Source organism: Ursus maritimus, unplaced genomic scaffold (assembly GCF_017311325.1).
Source record: "Ursus maritimus isolate PB19 unplaced genomic scaffold, ASM1731132v1 scaffold_18, whole genome shotgun sequence".
NCBI classification, from domain to species: domain Eukaryota; kingdom Metazoa; phylum Chordata; class Mammalia; order Carnivora; family Ursidae; genus Ursus; species Ursus maritimus.
The window spans coordinates 56,416,725-56,434,849 of record NW_024424230.1 but is presented as its reverse complement, the minus strand read 5'-3'; the positions used below and the strand labels follow the sequence as shown (position 1 = coordinate 56,434,849).

General features: G+C 36.4%; 1 protein-coding gene across 11 annotated transcripts in view; it reads right to left on the bottom strand.

Annotated features, from left to right (window-relative positions):
* Positions 1-18,125, bottom strand: part of ANKRD12 (ankyrin repeat domain 12) — a 125,638-nt gene that overhangs the window by 16,392 nt on the left and 91,121 nt on the right. For 9 of the 11 annotated variants that reach the window (XM_040632711.1, XM_040632710.1, XM_040632717.1 and 6 more), the window contains one exon: positions 2,943-7,663. In XM_040632711.1, the coding sequence (XP_040488645.1) occupies positions 2,943-7,663 (4,721 nt within the window). The remainder of the gene's footprint in view (positions 1-2,942; positions 7,664-18,125) is intronic. The other 2 variants (XM_040632719.1, XM_040632720.1) reach the window with 2 other exon arrangements.

The window sequence follows — 18,125 nt, the reverse complement described above, 5'->3', positions numbered from 1 at the left end:
TACCGTGAATATTTGATTATGCAATATTCACATATGTGAATGAATAGTCTATGGAGCTAATGTGGTCCATACACAGCAGTGGTAAGAGAGAGAAGGGGAAAGGAAGTGAGATGAATGAACATGACTTAGTGACTGATAATGATGGGAAGGCAGAGGGGAAGAGGTGGAGGCTGAATTTTGGGTTCCTAGCCTGGGAAATCAGATAGCAGATAATGACAGTAACTAAATCAAAAATGGCCAAAAGAGCACTTTTGAGATAGGATAAATGTGCTTGGTATTGGACCTGATAATTATATGGATATTGTAGTACACTCAGGTGATATTCAGAAGCAACTAGAAACACAGTTATGGAAATCAGTCTTGTATTCAGAGCTGAAGATAAATTTGGGACTCATTCTTCAAGAGATAGTGTCCTAGCCCTTAATCAGATTATGGGCGGACATGTGAGCAGTTAACTATGATATCATAGTGAAGGTGTGAGGAAGACACAAACAATTCTGACAAGATTTTGCACAGAGGTGACAACACAGCTGGAACAAAGGCACGGAGGATAGAAAAGGAAGCCTAGCAAGAACAGTATCTCAGGTAGAAGTAACAGGAACAGCACTGTCTTAAGTGCCAAAAGTAGTGAACAAGAGATTTCTGCCAAAGAGTGAGCTAAGTATGAAGGAATTATTGGGTGACTTTGGAAGTTGTGAGAAAATGAAGCTGGAGGGGTAGATTGGGGTCAGATTATAAAATGAATGGTTATGGTAAGATTAGATGTGGATTTTAAGCTGTAGGTAATGGGAAGCCAGCTAATCACAGCTAAGATATTTAAGTAGGGAAACAGTTTTTTACTGTTTTTTTTTTTTTTAAGTTTTATTATTTAAGTAATCTCTAAACCCAAAGTGGGGCTCTAACTCACAACCCTGAGATCAAGCATTGCATGCTCTTCTGACTTGAGCCAGCCAGGCGCCCCTTTATTGTTTTAAAAAAGATATATATTTCGGGGCGCCTGGGTGGCACAGCGGTTAAAGCGTCTGCCTTCGGCTCAGGGCGTGATCCCGGCGTTATGGGATCGAGCCCCACATCAGGCTCCTCTCCTAGGAGCCTGCTTCTTTCTCTCCCACTCCCCCTGCTTGTGTTCCCTCTCTTGCTGGCTGTCTCTATCTCTGTCAAATAAATAAATAAAATCTTTAAAAAAAATAAAAATAAAAAAGATATATATTTCACAACAAAAGAGAATGCTTCTGCAGAAAAAGATTAGGAAAAAAAAGAAGTGACAAGTTGCTGCAATGTTCTAAGTGAGAGATAACGAGGGCCCTAAAACAGGACAGTGGTAGAAGTTACAGTTAATGGAGAGAGTTCTAAGGTAGAATGTTTGCAATATGGTAACTGATAGGTTACTACTCTGGTGTCATCACTAATAAAGATTTGTTTCTGAGAGAGTGAGAGATAAATCATTTCTTTTGGTCTTTGGGAGTCTGAGGCTGGAGTGGATACTTGGTGCATGGTTAGACTCCTCTTTCAGGAATGAGGCACTCAACCCCCAGCTCCTAGGAGTACTGGAGGGTGAAAGCTCTCACTGGAGTTCCTCTCTAGGAACTGGCAATGGGAACACAGGAAGGGAAGATAGTTGGTATGCCCAAGGTCGTGTTCCCTCCCTGGAGGCAGGCTCCCTGTCAGAAAGGCCACCCCACTCCAGAGCTCCCATGGTTTCAGCTGAAATGAGTGCCGCAACTGCATTTCAGTTTGACTTCTCGCTCTGCTGAATTGTGGTTCCTTCACACAGTTACAAGTATTGTTCCTGACGGCACTCACCAATGAGTTTCTTGCATACAATCTCAGGGTCCACTTCCTGGGGAACTAAACCTATGACAGGTATCTGCAGATCATTTAGGTGATGCTGCCCAGGAGGCACCTACGTCTGATTCTGGAGGTCAACAGAGATGACATGGCTAGGTAAGAATTTTAGGGGACTAAACTGGGATATGGAAGAGTGCTAAAGGAACAGCCAAGACCACAATGACAAAAAGCTGACTGAAGAACTGGTTCCTACAGAGTCATTAAAAGAGAGAGAAAAAGGTAAGTCATTGAGGGAGGCAAGGGAACCAGAAGAGAGTATCATCACAAAATCAAGGGGGGCAAATTTTATGAACAAGATGGTCACAATGTTCAATGTGACAAAGATCAAGTAAAAGGAAAAGAGGCCAACAAATCTGGCATTACAAGCTCACTGGTGATCTGTGCTGGTGCATATGGTTTAAGGGATGAACAGACAGTGAGTGATACAGAGAAAACACCAGGTACAGAATACTTTTCAAGAGTGCGGTAGTAAAGGAAAAACAGAGGGAGATCTTGACAAACTGGCACAGTCACGGGGTAACCTTTCCTCCCCAGGATGAAGGAGACCCAAGTATGTTCAGAGTGGGTGGACAAAGGCCAACAGAGAGAGAAAATTAAAAATATACCAGCAAGAAGTGGCTCAACAGAGGAAAGTTCCAGTGAAGACTGTTCCAGAAGCACATGTAAATGAGTTACCTTTCAAAGAAATAAAAGCATACCTCTTTTGGGATGAAAGGAAAAGCAGTTAAGGAACAAGAAAATACTGTAGACCAGTGCTGACCAATAAGGTAGCCACTTGCTACACATGGCTGTTGAACACTTACTGAAAATGTTAGCCACTGTTAGTCTGAACTGAGATGTACTACCATGCACACCAGATTTCTAATACTTAGTACAAAAAAAAGAATATAACATGTCTCATTCATAAATAATTTCTCTACATTGATATAGTTTGAAATAGTATTTTGAATATACTGGGTTAATAAAATGTTAAAATTAATTTTACCTTTTACTTTTTAAATTGTGGCTACTAGAAAAATTAAAACTATGAGAGTGAGTTGCATTCTACTTCTACTAGACAGCACTGCAGATGCGTATCAAGTGATGTTACTTACTGTGGGAATGCAAATCTTGCTTAAGGGGTTTCCATCCAGGAGATACGATCCATTAAATGTCACATATTCATCGTAATACTGAGGTGCTTGAGGAATAACACTACATAACAATTTGCGCTTTTCTTCAATTTTTTTCCGTATGTGCAAGTATTCGAAATACGGATTTGCTCTCTCTGAACTGTATGGCTGAATCTCATCTAGTTTCAGGGAATCTACAATGGCTGCGAGAGACTGCTGAGTTTTCTCCTTTGCTTGTAGTAAAGAGGGACTCACTTGCACAGGCTGAGGTACACGTGCCACTTTCCTTTTCCGTGGGTGGTGAATCTGAGGATCATCTTCTTCAGTCAATCTTATTCTTCCCCTAGGAGATGAAGACTCACTGTCTTTTTCTGGTAGCAGCGTACAGCTAGCAAGAATCTGTTTGCTTTGATTTGCCACTGTACTTGCTTTGTTTCTAGTCATCCTTTGAGGGACTTGGTTTTCAGTTTTATCATCTTCAGCATTTTCTTCTAATTCTACTTTACCTACTTGACCATATTTATGCATCTCTGGTTGAGATGACTGTTGTAAATGGTTTTCCAGACTTGATAAAGTGCTTTGTTGTGATTCTTCATCTTCAATGGAAAGCAAACACTTCTCCCCTTCAGGGCAATGTTTTGGATTATCTTGTTCATTTAGATTTCCTTTTGGCATCCCTGTACTCATTTCACATAAATCAGAATCACATTTATCACTCAAATGAGTTAAAACCAAACTCTCCAGTTTGTTTTCTTTTTCATGTGAAATAACCTGAATATCAGAAGTGCTATTTTCAACCTCATGGCCACTGGAAGACTTATATATTAGTTTGCTAAATGTGTAATGTGCATTTAGCTGGGAAGAGGCATCGCTTCCACTAAAGTCTTTTTCTGATGGTAATACAGGCAAAGTATTAGCCTTTTCAAAATTTGGTGACGCTACTTGAACAGTGCTTTCAGAGTACACTGGGACAAAGGCATCTGTCTTTTGAACATCTGATAGGACAAAAGTATTCTCCATCTCTTTCGCAGATTCATTATCAGTACCTAAAACAGAACTGATAATTTGAACTGCATTTTTCTGCTGTAAAATACCCGGCTCTTGATTGGCAACATATGACATAGACGTATGTTTAGAAATAGATTCAGCATCTGAAAGTGATTGGCTGAGGAAAGAGCAAGGTTGTTGTGAAGGCAGAAAGGACGCTGGGTCCTGAGCACAAGAGTTTCCTGGCAGTTCAGTCTGGTGCAGGGATAAAAAATCAGTGTTCTGTTCTTTCAATATTTTGTTTTCAGAATTACAAAAACCCTGAACAGAAGAATCTTGATCAGGTGTACTAGAATTTGGGCAGATCAAGTCACTGGTGCTTAATGACTCCAGTCTGTCAACAGGTACCTCCCATGATTTATTTTGGATCACACCAACCTGATTAGATGGCTCTGAATGTACAGGACTGTCCATTAAAGCGCCCATTGGAGCAGTACTCTTGATAACATTTATATCAGCTGAAATATATTTGCTGCTTACAGATCTAGTTGGAGAGGCTGCAAAACTAGAATGTATGTTAGACACATTTGAAACTTCTCTTTCAGGCACATTTGAGGACACCTCAGATTTGGGAGAAGGACAAATATCTCTTGGCACAGCTAAGCCACCTTGACTGCTTTCTTCTGATATTGTTTGGAATTGTTTTGTATGTTCACAAATGACAGATGGCATGCTACATCTTCGAACTTCTACGGTTGGTCTCCCCTCATTTATAACTAGTTTAACATCTTCCACCGAAGATGATCGGAGATGGGATGTTGGAAGTCTGCTTGTATATGGTGGTTTAATCCTCTCTGGAAGTTCAGCCAAGCTATCTAATTCCCTTTCATGAAGGGCAGGAGATTTGGCAACTGGCAAAAAAGGTGACTGGGAAAAGGACATTTGGGAATCTGAACCCTCTAACATAAAGTCAGAGTCATACTCAACTGGAGGCCTGGGGGTTGTCACTGTAGTATGGCAGGAATCTTCTGAGCTAGCAACCGAAATCATGGATACAGATCTGGAGCTGAGACCTGGCTTTTCACTTTCTGATCTAGGAGATCTGTTTAAGCTATTATCTGAAACAAAAGATGACTTCCCTAAATTTGTTACATTTTTGGCATCAACAGATTGTGATCTGCCACTTATAGCATCTTTAGACTGCTTCTCCTTGGTATAAGCATCAGTCAACTCTGAACTCTTTGACCTAATAAGTTCTTTATTTTTGGACTCAGCTAGTACGTGCTTTGTTTTTTCTTTCTCTTTTACTTTAAGTTCTAAACAATTACGATTTCTCAACCGCTCCTTTTCTTTTTGCTTAATTTTTTCCTTATGTTTTTTGTGCCACTGCTCTATTTCTAGGTCTTTAAGGCTTAGCATTCGTTCAAAACTTGTCTGCATTAAATCATCGTTCACTAACCTCTTTTCTTTAGGTCGAGTATCTTTTAATGATGGTGATGACTTAAGTTTAGGCTTATCTGCTTCAGATTTTAGTTTGAGTAAACTATTTAGTTGAATTTTATCCTTATGCTTGTCTCGTTCTTTGTATCTGTCTATATCTTTATCTTTTTTATCTTTTTCTTTTCCATCTGGGGTTTTCAAAGGTTCATCTTTTGTTTTTTCTTTAAGGGATAAAGTTTTTTCATGTTGTGCTTTACTACTGTCTACTATACTTGACTTTTTCTCTTCCTGGAAGTGTTTGGAATTAGTTATATTTATGCCTTCCTTATCTCTAGATTTTTCCTTTTTATCTACCTCCCTGTCTTTTTCTTTATTTTTGCTTTTTTCTGATTTAGTATAATCACCATTGTCTGCTTGTTTGTTTTTTTTTTCTATCAAGTGCTTTTCTTTGTTTTCTGCTAGATGCCTCTCTTTTTCAGGTTTTTCTTTGTCATGTTTTCTATCCATTTTTTCTCTACTTTTCTCTCTATCATCAGTTTTTTTCACGGTGGTGGTATTTTTTATCTTCTCGCCTTCTTTATGGCACCTCTCGGTGTGATGTGAATACAGCCTGTCTTTTTCTTTTATTCTATCAATGCAGTCACTAAGATCTAACTTGTCTTTCTCTGACTTATGCTCATGTTTGGTTTTCTTTTCTTTTTCAGAATTTTTTCTTTCAGTCTTCTCAACATCCTTTTCTTTAGTTTGAAACCGCCTCTCAGATTTTTCCTTACTTTCTTTTATATGTTTTTCTTGTTTTTCCATCTCTGTTTCCTTTTCCATTGAGTGTAACCCCATAGATTCTTCACTGGCATTTGTTCCTAAAGAACCGCATTCTGTTTCTTTATCTATGGGTATGTTCTCTCTTTCTTCTTTCAAATCTTTTATTTTTTCTTCCCTGAAAGATTTCTCACTTTCCTTTTTAATCTTCTCTCGTTCTTCTTTAAAATTCCTCTCTTTTGAAACATGCTTTTCCTTGGTTGATTTATCATCCTTTATATTTTTTTCCAATTTTGATTTTTTTTCTGTTAAGGACTCATGTTCCATATTTAAAAACAGATCTTCAGTCTCATCACTTTTAAAAAAATTCTCTTTCCAAAATTCTCTATCAAATTCTACACTCCGCTGCAGCTCTTTAGCACTGTCTCTATTTTTGTATTTTTCCTTTTCACCTTCAATTTCTTTTTTATGCTTTTCTTTTTCTCTCTCTTTATGTTTCAATTTATGCTTTTTTAACGTTTTACCCTCTTTATCCATTTTTTTCAGTGTGCAATCTGAATTTTCGAATGTTGGACTATGATCTTCATCCTTTACTTTGGCATTTGACTTTTCACCAAATTCTAAGTGGAAATCTTTCTGATGTTTACTTTTTTCCTTATGCTTACAAGATTTTACACTTGAACTTTCTGGCAAGAATTCAGATTCCGTATTATCATACCGAACAAGATCAGGCTGTAATGACATTTCAGAACTTCCTGGTGATAAACATGTTTTAGTATGTTCTTGTTTTAGTGGTGTTGACTGCTTTTCACTAAGTCCACAAGAATGTTTAGGAGATTTACCTGTGGAGATATGAAATAAATGTAACGAAGTATCATCTTTTGGGCTAAAAGATTTTCTAAAATTCCCCTCCTCTCTGGTCTTTTCTGAGCAATCTAGTGCAGTATTAACTGTCAAATTTGTTACTCTGGTATTTTCTTTCCCCTCTTTTTCTTGCTTCAACTCTTGGTTCTCTTTATTTTTGTTCTGGTTCTTTAATTTTCTTTTAACTTTGCCTTTCTGTTTGTGTTCATTTGAAACTCCATATTCCTTTTTGGTTTGTGTATCAGAATTTGATGTTTCAGGGACAGAACATGGAGCAGAAACCTTTTTATTCTGAAGAATTTCTTCATCTGAACTTTCAGAACTTGAATACAAAACTCTAGATGGTTTTTGTTTTTTACTTTTAAATGATTTTGGATAGAAAGCTTTCTCCTGTTTTGTAAATAAACTATTCTTTTCTACTTCAGCTTCATTCTCTTTTCGTAGCTCTTTCCTAAGAATATGTCTGTCATCAATCATTTTATTTATTTCTTCATCATCATCATCTTTGAACTCATATTCATCAAGAGCAGATGGAAGAGGTGCTTTACTGGGAATTATCTGTTTACTTTCACAGATGAGAGAGTCTTTCTCTGTCTCAGAGTCAATATTTTCATCAACACTGGAAGGATTTACAGACCGAGCCTCTTCAGAATCTAGAGTAAGAAGAGAAAATCTGTTGTTGGTCAAGAGACAACTGCCAGAAAAATAAGGCTGAGAGAAAAATACAGCATATAAAGTAACTATTTCAATTCAGAAAGAAAACGTCAGAATTATATGTGAATAATGCAATAAAATATGTAAGAACTCTGCTACAGTATTGCAGAAAACCTTTATAAAGAATCTGCTTCATTATACGATCCCTTGACACTTCTAAAAGCACACAGTATAATGAATTCTGAATTCATGTATCAAAGATACATGACATAAAAATGTACAATATAAAGCAGAAAATCCAGAGGACTGGATTTAGGGGAAACACTGGTTATATAAAATTTTACATACATGTACATTTTTTTTTTCCTGGAGAAAGAATATTGAAGTAAGAGTCTCTGATGCAAAAAGGATTAAGAACCACTAACTTAAAGGGATTAATTAAGTAAATATCACATATGGTCTTATATGTTTTAGAATTTTTATGAATAAAATCACGAGGGATCAAGTGATTCTCATAAAGTATAATAACTTAAATAAAGGTGAATGGTTTTGCCTATACAAGACACATGATTATCTGGTTAAAAAAAATAAAGATATGTATCCCCCAATTACATAATCAAGATTATACCAAACTGAACTTATATGTAATTTGAAAAAGCTACGATGTTCTTTAGTTTTCTTATCTATAATTTAGACTTGACACTAATACACACTTTAGTACAATGGGGGGGAATAATGGGCTCAATTTCTACACATTTTTAAGTACATCAGTTTAATTGCATTCAAGTTGTATAAATGTAGCCAAAACTTTGCCAAGTTCTATTTTATTATACATCTTTTTTAAAGATTTTAAGTAATCTCTACATCCAATGTGGTGCTCAAATCACAACCCCAAGAGTCACATGCTCCACTGACTGAGCCAGCCAGGCGCCCCTTATATCACTTATTTAAGGAAAAGATTTTTTCTTTTTCCTAGGTGGGCATCTTTTTTTTAGCTGAAATGTATGTTGTATACATTGGGCCTCAATCTGAAAAAAAAAACCTAAGCTTCTAACTAAAGGTAAAGAAAATGGAGGCCTCTGACCAAGGAGGAAACACCAAACTCAGTATAAAAATGATAAATTTGCTAAGTATTTATTAAAATTGTAAATTTAATACATTAAGCTTCCTCTAAACTGATCTAGCCCCCAAATATTCTTCTCACATAAAAATGTGAATTCCAGAAGTATTTTGGGGTATCTGTAAGCTACTGGGCACTGTATAGGAGCCCTGGAGAGATCACAATCTTATTTTTGGAGAAGAGGTATATTCTGATGAGTGATATGGTTATACTGACACATGGTACAAAAAAAGAACATTTTTGGAATTATAACTGCTTGTATAGATGTTGCAAATGCTCCCCATTCCTAGACATCAAATTTGCAATATATAGTATCAAACTACAGAACTTTATGTTGCAAAAAGGAACATCCATTTTGGAAGCAGTGTTTATTTTGGTCCCTGATTAAGTGACTCCAAGGATACGTACTTATACAATAGGTGTTATTTTCTATTGTTAATACTTTATTTATAATTTGCTCTTGAGAACTCATCTCTGTGTAGTATTCAAGGATTTAATTCATTATGATTTATATATAATTATTCTATTTATATTGTCTCTCATGAGATGATTACTTTTACTGGAAATTAGGAATGATTTTTTCCTTTGTAAACCCCCAAAACTTCAGTTCTACACTAAGAATCAGACTTCGATAAATATTTATTCTGTTCCACCAGGCACATAATGTTAGGTGCCAGGGGGAGACAAGATGAAACGACAGTCCTGCCTCTTTAACAGTTACACAACCTGCTAATAGCTAAAAAGGCAATAGATACTAGGTTGAAAAGGGTGCACTTGGGAAGCAGTCTGCTTGGGAAAACTAGAGAAGGAAAGAAGGATTCTCAAAGAAGTGGCACTGAAGCTGAGGCATGAAAGATGTACGGGGATTTCAGGGCATGGAAGTAACTATGACATAAACAAGCAGATCCAATTACAGCAAATATACCATTTTACATATGGCTTTTTTCCATTGAACAGATCACATTTTCTTCCGAAATTAAATCTTTTTCATTACTCTTATTAAAGGCTGCATATTACATTGAGTTAATCTGTAATCATTTAAACTGATCCTTTTACTGAAGGGACATTCAGGTTGTTCCCAATTATTTGGTATTATAGATACCTAATAATGTAGAAAAAAATTTTTGTATATGTTACTTGAAAGTAGCAATGTATCAATTTGTGTATGAAAAAAGAAACGAGAAATGCATCAAAAGAGTATCTGTGCTAAACTTTTGCTGGAGGAATTATGGGTGATTTTTATTTTCTTCTTCACACTTTTCTCTATTTTCCAAATTCCTAGCATAGCCAGATGTATTATTTTTATCATCAGAAAAAAACCTTTTTCTTTTTTTAAAGGGCGCGTGGGTGACTCAGTCAATTAAGTGTCCAACTCTCAATCTCAGCTCAGGTCTTGATCTCAGGGTGATGAGTTCAAGCCCCATGTTGGGTTCCTTGCTGGGTGTGGAGCCTACTATATATTAAAAGTTCACTAATAGGTATAAAATACCATCACTATATTTTTGATTATTGGTGTGGCTCACTTTGTCATGTGTTTGTATTTCCTCCTGTGTAATGTCACTTTATAATTTCTTCAGCCTATTTTCTCCTGTTTTTTTTTTGGGGGGGGGTCTATGCATATTAATATATTACTTAAATTATACCACACATATAATCTCATGTATGTTTTGCTTATATCATAATGCTTACCTTGAATATATACATTCAAGATTAAATGCATATTCTTTAAGGGAATTACACATATATGTGCACACTGAGAAATGTAAGGTTTGTCATTTGTGTTCCTGATTCATCAACTGAAGGTAATTAAACAATGCTCTCCAATCCAGATATACTTTTTTTCCTATGGTTCTTTTTCAAAGACATTTTCATTTATTTATTTATTTATTTATAAAGATTACTTATTTATTTGACAGAGAGAGCCAGTGAGAGAGGGAACACAGGCAGGGGGAGTGGGAGAGGAAGAAGCAGGCTCCCAGCGGAGAAGCCTGATGTGGGGCTCGATCCCAGAATGCCAGGATCACGCCCTGAGCCGAAGGCAGATGCCCAACGACTGAGCCACCCAGGTGCCCCACAAAGACATTTTTAAAAGGGGAAAAAATGGAAGTTTTAAAGTGAAAAAATTAGCTTGACACTAATTAATGTCTCTGATGAGAGTGTGGCATTACTCCAGTGAAGGACTGTAACCTGGCTCTGGTCACTGAGTTGAACTGTAGTTCAACTACAGTTGAAGGACTGTAACCTGGCTCTGGTCACCACGTTCCCACTGGGCTCGCTCCACTGCAGGGTGGTTCTCAGCAGCTGGTGGCAATAATCCGGTGCTGCTCGCATGAAGCTGGGGAGTTTGATCTTAGCAAAGGTACTACACCTCCATGACATCATTTCACTTGCAGACCAGGCTGAAATCTCTTTTTTTCCCTAAGCGACCCTAAACCTTCTGATTTACTTTTAATAGGAACACAGGGTTGGTCTTGCAATTATAGTGTGGTAGTAATTTTTTAAAAAAAGGGATTGTTTTGCCTTTCTTAGGAGATGATCCTTATAGTGAGAAAATCACCTAGACTCTCCAAATCCTCAAATTCTTGTAGTCAAATGGCATGGCTATCATTATACTGTTATTTTCCATTTTGTTCCAATCTTTTAGTCTTCAATTATCTAGTTAATCAGTCAATTTGAATTTGTATTTAAAACATATATCAAATTATTTCACACAAAAAGTTCCCTTAAAAAATGTTAATGTCTGGGGTGCCTGGGTGGTTCAGCTAACTAAGTGTCTGACTCTTGATTTTGGCTCAGGTGATGATCTCAGGGTTGTGAGAGCCAGCCCTGCGTTGGGCTCTGTGCTGAGCATGAAGCCTGCTTAAGATTTTCTCCCTCCTTCTCTCCGCCCCTCCCCCAATCGTACATACTTGCTCTTTCTCTATTTGAGAGAGGCAACACGAAGGGGGGGAGGGGCAGTGAGAGAGGGAGAAACAGACTCCCTGATGAGCAGGGAGCAGGAGGACATGGGGCTCAATCCCAGGACCCTGGGATCATGACTTTCGCTCTCTCTCTCTCTCTCAATAAATAAATAAATAAATAAATAAAAATTAATGTTTAGCATCTCAAACAATTTTACTTGGGACACTAGGAAGGAAAATGAGAAATACAAAGGTTAAGCAATCACTCAAGCATTAAACTTTTCATTAAAGCATTTTTCTTCTTCATAAAAAATTGCTAAATAATAAAAGAAAGTTTAACTGTTAAAAACACTTAAATACATTTGAAATTTGCTCTTTTACTCCTCAAGGCACTTTTAGATATTTGCAACAAACACTAGTGACACTTACAGAATAGTTCAATGTTATTTGAGGTCACTATTATTCTTAGGCTTGACTTTTTTCCCTACTGAGGCTACCATACATTTCCATCTTTTCTTGTATGGTATCCAAAAAGGGGCAGCAAACAGAGCACATGTGACCAATGCAGAGAGATAATATAACATATAAAATAAATCCCTCTTTCAAAATCTCTCCAAAACTACCAGTGTGCATTTGACAAACCAATTACATCTCACAAGCCTAATAGTTCAGTAGAGGCTGGGCTTTTAAAATGGTTTGAATTATAATAGCTTTTAGGAAACACAGAATTATTCTAATGTCACATATTCTGGGAGTGGATGATGATGATTATACAAAACTAAATACACCATGACTCTAAAACTTGAACTTAGAGTGAAGTCCAGGCCTCTACTTTTCCTCAGAGCTTCAGATGCCTAACATGGATGTTCCTGGACTCCTTTCAACCATCCTAACTCAAAATTGAGGACATTCAACTCCTTACTTTCTCTTCCGAAGCTTTTTCTTCTCGCTGCTTGAAGTCACTATTTCCCACTTCTGTAGCATACCAACCTACTTTGTCCAACTGAAAATTTCTGAGCCATTTTTAACATTCTCAATTCCTCAATTTCCAAAATTAACTGTTCAAAGTTTCAATCTCTCGACTAACTCTTAAACCCATGTTCTATTCCCACTACCACTGCTCAGGTTCTCATGATTCCTTGCCTGGATCAGTTACCACCTTAATCACAATGTGGCCAGCATTACAGAACATATTACGTCTTCTCATCTGAGGGTTCCCTACTCTAGGATAAAATAAAAACTCCAAAGACGATGGTATGAGACTTTTGAAAATCTAAAATACTATTCTTCTACTACCATTTATTCATAACATCAATTATTATTCCTATTTAAGAGACATGTAAACAAAGTCTGAGCCAGGTTAAGCAGCTTGTCCAAGGTTACCTCACCCTTAGGAAATGTAGCCCAGAATGCTTCTGTCCAACTTCACAGTATTTTCTACACTGTCTCCCACCTCTCATTTCTTCTTGCTATTCGCATTACCCATACCAGTATACTACTCACTGCCCAAGTTTACATGTGTATTTATGTGGATTCTGATCAGTTGCTCTTTAGTATTTCCCAAATACTTGACTAGAAGATATTCTAGATTAGAAGTTAGGGGTAGGAGCACTTCAAGAATTTATATATAGGAAGGGCTTGGGGTAGTCACCTGTTGTGGGGAAGGTGCCGGGTAGGGGACTTGTCTTGAGGCTATGCTTGCATTGGTATTCATGTTTATTTGGAATGGTTTGGAAGGAGCTATATTTAACTTCTCATTTATCCTTTGGGAACATCACTTCCAAAAGTTGTGCTTTTTTAAATGTTATTCTTATCACCTGGGATATGGGAGGTTAAAGATTGTCTATTTCCCAAAAAAGGCAAAGGGCAAAGGGAAGGCTGTCTGGTCCACTATATCCTCAATGCATTCCACCTATTCTAGATCAGTGCTTAAATACACACACACACACACACACACACACACACACACACACACACGATTCAGCTTCCTACAAACCTATAATAATATAGTACTTTATTTTTAACAGCACCTGCCTAAATCTATAGCATCCAGAAAACGAAAAACTTGTATTTTATATTTGTGGGATGGAGCATGGTAGGGATGGTAGTGTGCTTACTGGGGGAAAAAAAAAAAGGCCTATTTATGGAATTTGACTCCATTGTGGGAAGGTAACCTTCAGTGAGGTAGCTGTAATTTTCTCATTTTCCACATTATTCAACAGATTTTTAAACATAAGTCCATGACTTACACTTGGGGACTTTCATTATAACATATAGTAAGTGCTTAGAAAATATAGAATATGCAAATAGGGCATTTTAGAAACACAGTAAGAAATCAAGAAATCAAGTGGGGGTACATATGGTAGAACAGGAGGACCGTAGAAAGGGATATAAACATGAAATACAAATTTATCCACTCTACAAGTCTGTATAGTATCCAGGTGGCAAATGATGTTGCCACTGATACTATCTGGGTAATTCATTGCTGATGTGCCCTTTAAACTCAGCAATTTGAAGAGATGGCAAACATTTCATCCACATGCCCTTAGTTCCATATCAGCTGTCATGGGAACACAGCTCTCTTATTTGATTTGCTTTAAGCCACCTTGAATTTTCATATAGCTTGCACTTTCACACATTATGCACTAACATGCCTATCTTTCTATATTGACCTCATGCTCTTATGTATCAGCTGGTGAACTTTTTTAGCTAGCCAGAAATTTATTTTTAAGCAATGGCACCATTTTTATATAGTGTTTATACAGTTACTTAAATACATATGTATTTTGTTTGTATTTATCAGAAAAACTGCTGATACTGATAACACAATTAAGATAGAAAATGAACTGATGTAATAAAAGTAGCAAATCTTTAGCCTCCTTCAGAAGCTCAGTGAAGACTGTTCAATTGCGAAGAACAGGATAATTAGAGAACCCATATGAAATACTAGATGTATGTACAGTGTGTTGATATTCTGAAAAGTAGTCATGAAAATAAGGTTTTAAAATTATGGGCAAAATCAGCATGTAAAAAAATACATATATTTATTTATTTGACACAGAGAGAGAGAGCACAAGCAGGGGGAGTGGCAAGCAGAGGGAGAGGAGCAGGCTCCCTGCAGAGCAGGGGGAGCTCAATGTGGGACTCGATCCCAGGACCCCTCGATCATGACCTATGCCAAAGCAGTCGCTTAACCAAGTGAGCCACCCAGGTGCCCAGCATGTAAAATATTTTAATAATTTATACAAAGAGTTTATGCCAATACTGCCAGAAATTAGTTTCAAAAGAAGCCCAACGTTCACCTCAGTCTTGACAAAAACTAAGAAAATTGATCAGAACCATTAAAATAATCCGCTCAACCTCCAGCAAAATTTCTTTGTAATAACCGCAAGCAGCTTTTCCTTCTCAATGTTAAAGCCAGTTTACCATTAAACTCATCGTAGGTAAATTAAGAAAATTTGAAATTCAGGCAAGATAATACTTGGAAAAATAATTTTCCTTAAATGAAATCATGGGAGATACAATGAGCAAAATCCAGACTTTGGGAAAATTTACCAGCAAATGATCAGGGTATTTCAACCAATAATTGCAAGAACATAGAATGCAAGGGAGATAACTATAGATTAAAAGATACTTGGGACATATAACCCAATTTGCAATATATGGACTTTATTTGGATTCCAACTTTGAAAAAGTTAAAGAAAAAACCTTTTGATTTTATGAGGCAATCAGAACTTGGAACAATAACTGGATATTTAACAGTAATAACATTTAGTTAGTTTAGGTATGATGATGGTATTGTGGTTATGTTTACAGTAAAAAAAGTTCCTTCTTTATAAATAGATACCCACGGAAACATTTTCCAGTGAAATGACTTCAAAATGATGTGGTATGAAAGAATGGAGAGAGGCAAAACAAATTAGCCAAAAGGTGGTAATTAGTAAAACTGGGTCATAAATACATATGGGTTCATAATACTGTTCTTTCTACTTCTGAATATATTTGAAAAATTTGATAATAAAGGTGAAATCATTAATTTGTTTACAATTACACTGTAATCTATTTAAAAATATTCTGAAAAATGATTATGTTATACAATATACAAAATAAAAAAAACCCCTAAACATATATACTATACTTAGGTTTTTTTTTTTTTTTAAGATTTTATTTATTTGAGAGAGCGAGCATGTGACCGAGAGAGAGACAGAGAGAAAGAGATATCATGAGAGGGGGATGGGAGGGTAGAGGGAGAAGCAGACTCCCCGCTGAGCAGGGAGCCTGATGTGGGACTCGATCCCAGGACCCTGGGATCATGACCTGAATCGAAGGCAGATGCTTAACCGACTGAGCCACCCAGGTGCCCAGAGGTTTTTTATTTTTTTAAATAATTTTCTTAATTTTTTTGAGTACAGAATCAGGTAACATGTAAGCACATTTTCAGGAATGCTATATATATGAAAATATAAACTTTCATTAAGGATTTTAAATTAATGAATGGTAGACTCTATGGCAAAAACAAAAACGCCAGCTATTTTATTTCATTTTCAGAACCCTTTCTGGCTAACAGAAGAGAAGGTGCAACATTCAAACATAACGAACATGTGTCTGATCATGGCACGCTTTAAGACAGTTATTGTTAAGTCAAATAAATATACACTAAATCATATTGTGGTTTTATGCTGATATCAGGATCGTCAGACTTGGAACTTTTCACACCCAGCGATAATCAGCATGGTACAATGGAAAAGTACACAGGTTCTGTCATTAGCCCTAGGTTTGAATCTTTGCTCTGCCACTTAACAGTCAGGAATCTAATATTAGGGATTAACTCACAGGGCTATTGTATTAGATTAATTTACACAATGTGCCTGGTATATCCTGGTATATATCATACATTTGATAAATATTAACTCATTGCTTAGATAAAAAGAGAAAAATGTATCATTAAATTAAAAGCACTTAAAATGTACATTAACATGCCAAATTCAATAAAGCACAAGTTAACTTAAAAAGCCAAAACCGAATCCCATAACTTTTCGTATTTGTATCGGAAAATCGAAGACAAAAAGATTCAAGCTGACTCCAGGCACTTATTTCACTTACTACAGGGTTACAACGGAGGTAGGTCGTCCTTCAGAATGAGGGCAACCACCAGTCTTTCAAGTAAAACATGGACGTATGTAGATAAAGACTTTTCTCCTGGGGTAAGGAGGAGGGGCACGTGGAGGCAGTGAGGGGAAAGAAGAAATAGAGTGAACCAAGAAACAATTTTCTTATATTAGTGTCTGGTGGAATTTATATATATATATATATATTTTTATTATTTATTTATTTATTTATTTATTTATTTATTCATTCATTCATTCATTCATTCATTCATTCATTCGACAGAGATAGAGACAGCCAGCGAGAGAGGGAACACAAGCAGGGGGAGTGAGAGAGGAAGAAGCAGGCTCCTACCGGAGGATCCCATAGAGCCGGGATCACGCCCTGAGCTGAAGGCAGACACTTAACCGCTGTGCCACCCAGGCGCCCCTGGAATTTATATTTTTAAGCATAAAAGTACTAGCCATAAAAAGGCAACTACTTAGGTAAAAGATTTTTTTAGTATTCCTCAGAGAAGGAAGGGGAAATGGGAACGGGAATAGAGAATGGGAGACACAATTATTTAATTGTTTCATTTGCTAATTGATATGTAATGCCATTATAGAATGATTTATAACAAGTGCTTTTTCTAGAACTTAATAAGTAGGTGAGAACTTTTTGTTGAAAATAATCCATGGGGAAAGTTTAAAATACCATATTTATGCAAATCTATAAATTACCTCATTCATTTTTGTACCCACCTTATATGTCTAGGATACCACTACATTACACTATGTAATAATGTTAATAATAAATTTGTCCATGACCTTACAGTTAGTACATGTCAGAGCTAGGTCTTCAAACCCATTTTCTCTGACTCTAAAATTGGTACTCATAACCATCATGCTGTTTTTTCTGAGTACATAAAAACTCTAAATGTAGTCAAGATGAACTATACAAACACCCAGTAAAACCATGCCATAATCCATAAGCATTCATATGAATACCTTCTACTTCTATGTTTATTTCATGATCGAGTATATCAAGAAAATAACTGCCATGAAAACCTAAGCTCTACAATACAGCATTATATTAAATGAGATTTACTGTTAATCTAACATATAAAATATTTGAATTAAGTAACAAATAATGGTGTTAAACATACCCACCTGAGGTTAAAGTTGAATTTCAAATATGAACTCGCTATCTCTCTATTCTTTGTGTGATTATGAGATATTCACATCTTAGATATACAATATCTTGATTTATATATTCCATAAAAACATGAAGTAAGAGATTAAAAACACCTCACTCATAACTATTAATACAATTTATAAAGGAAAAAAAGTCAGAAAT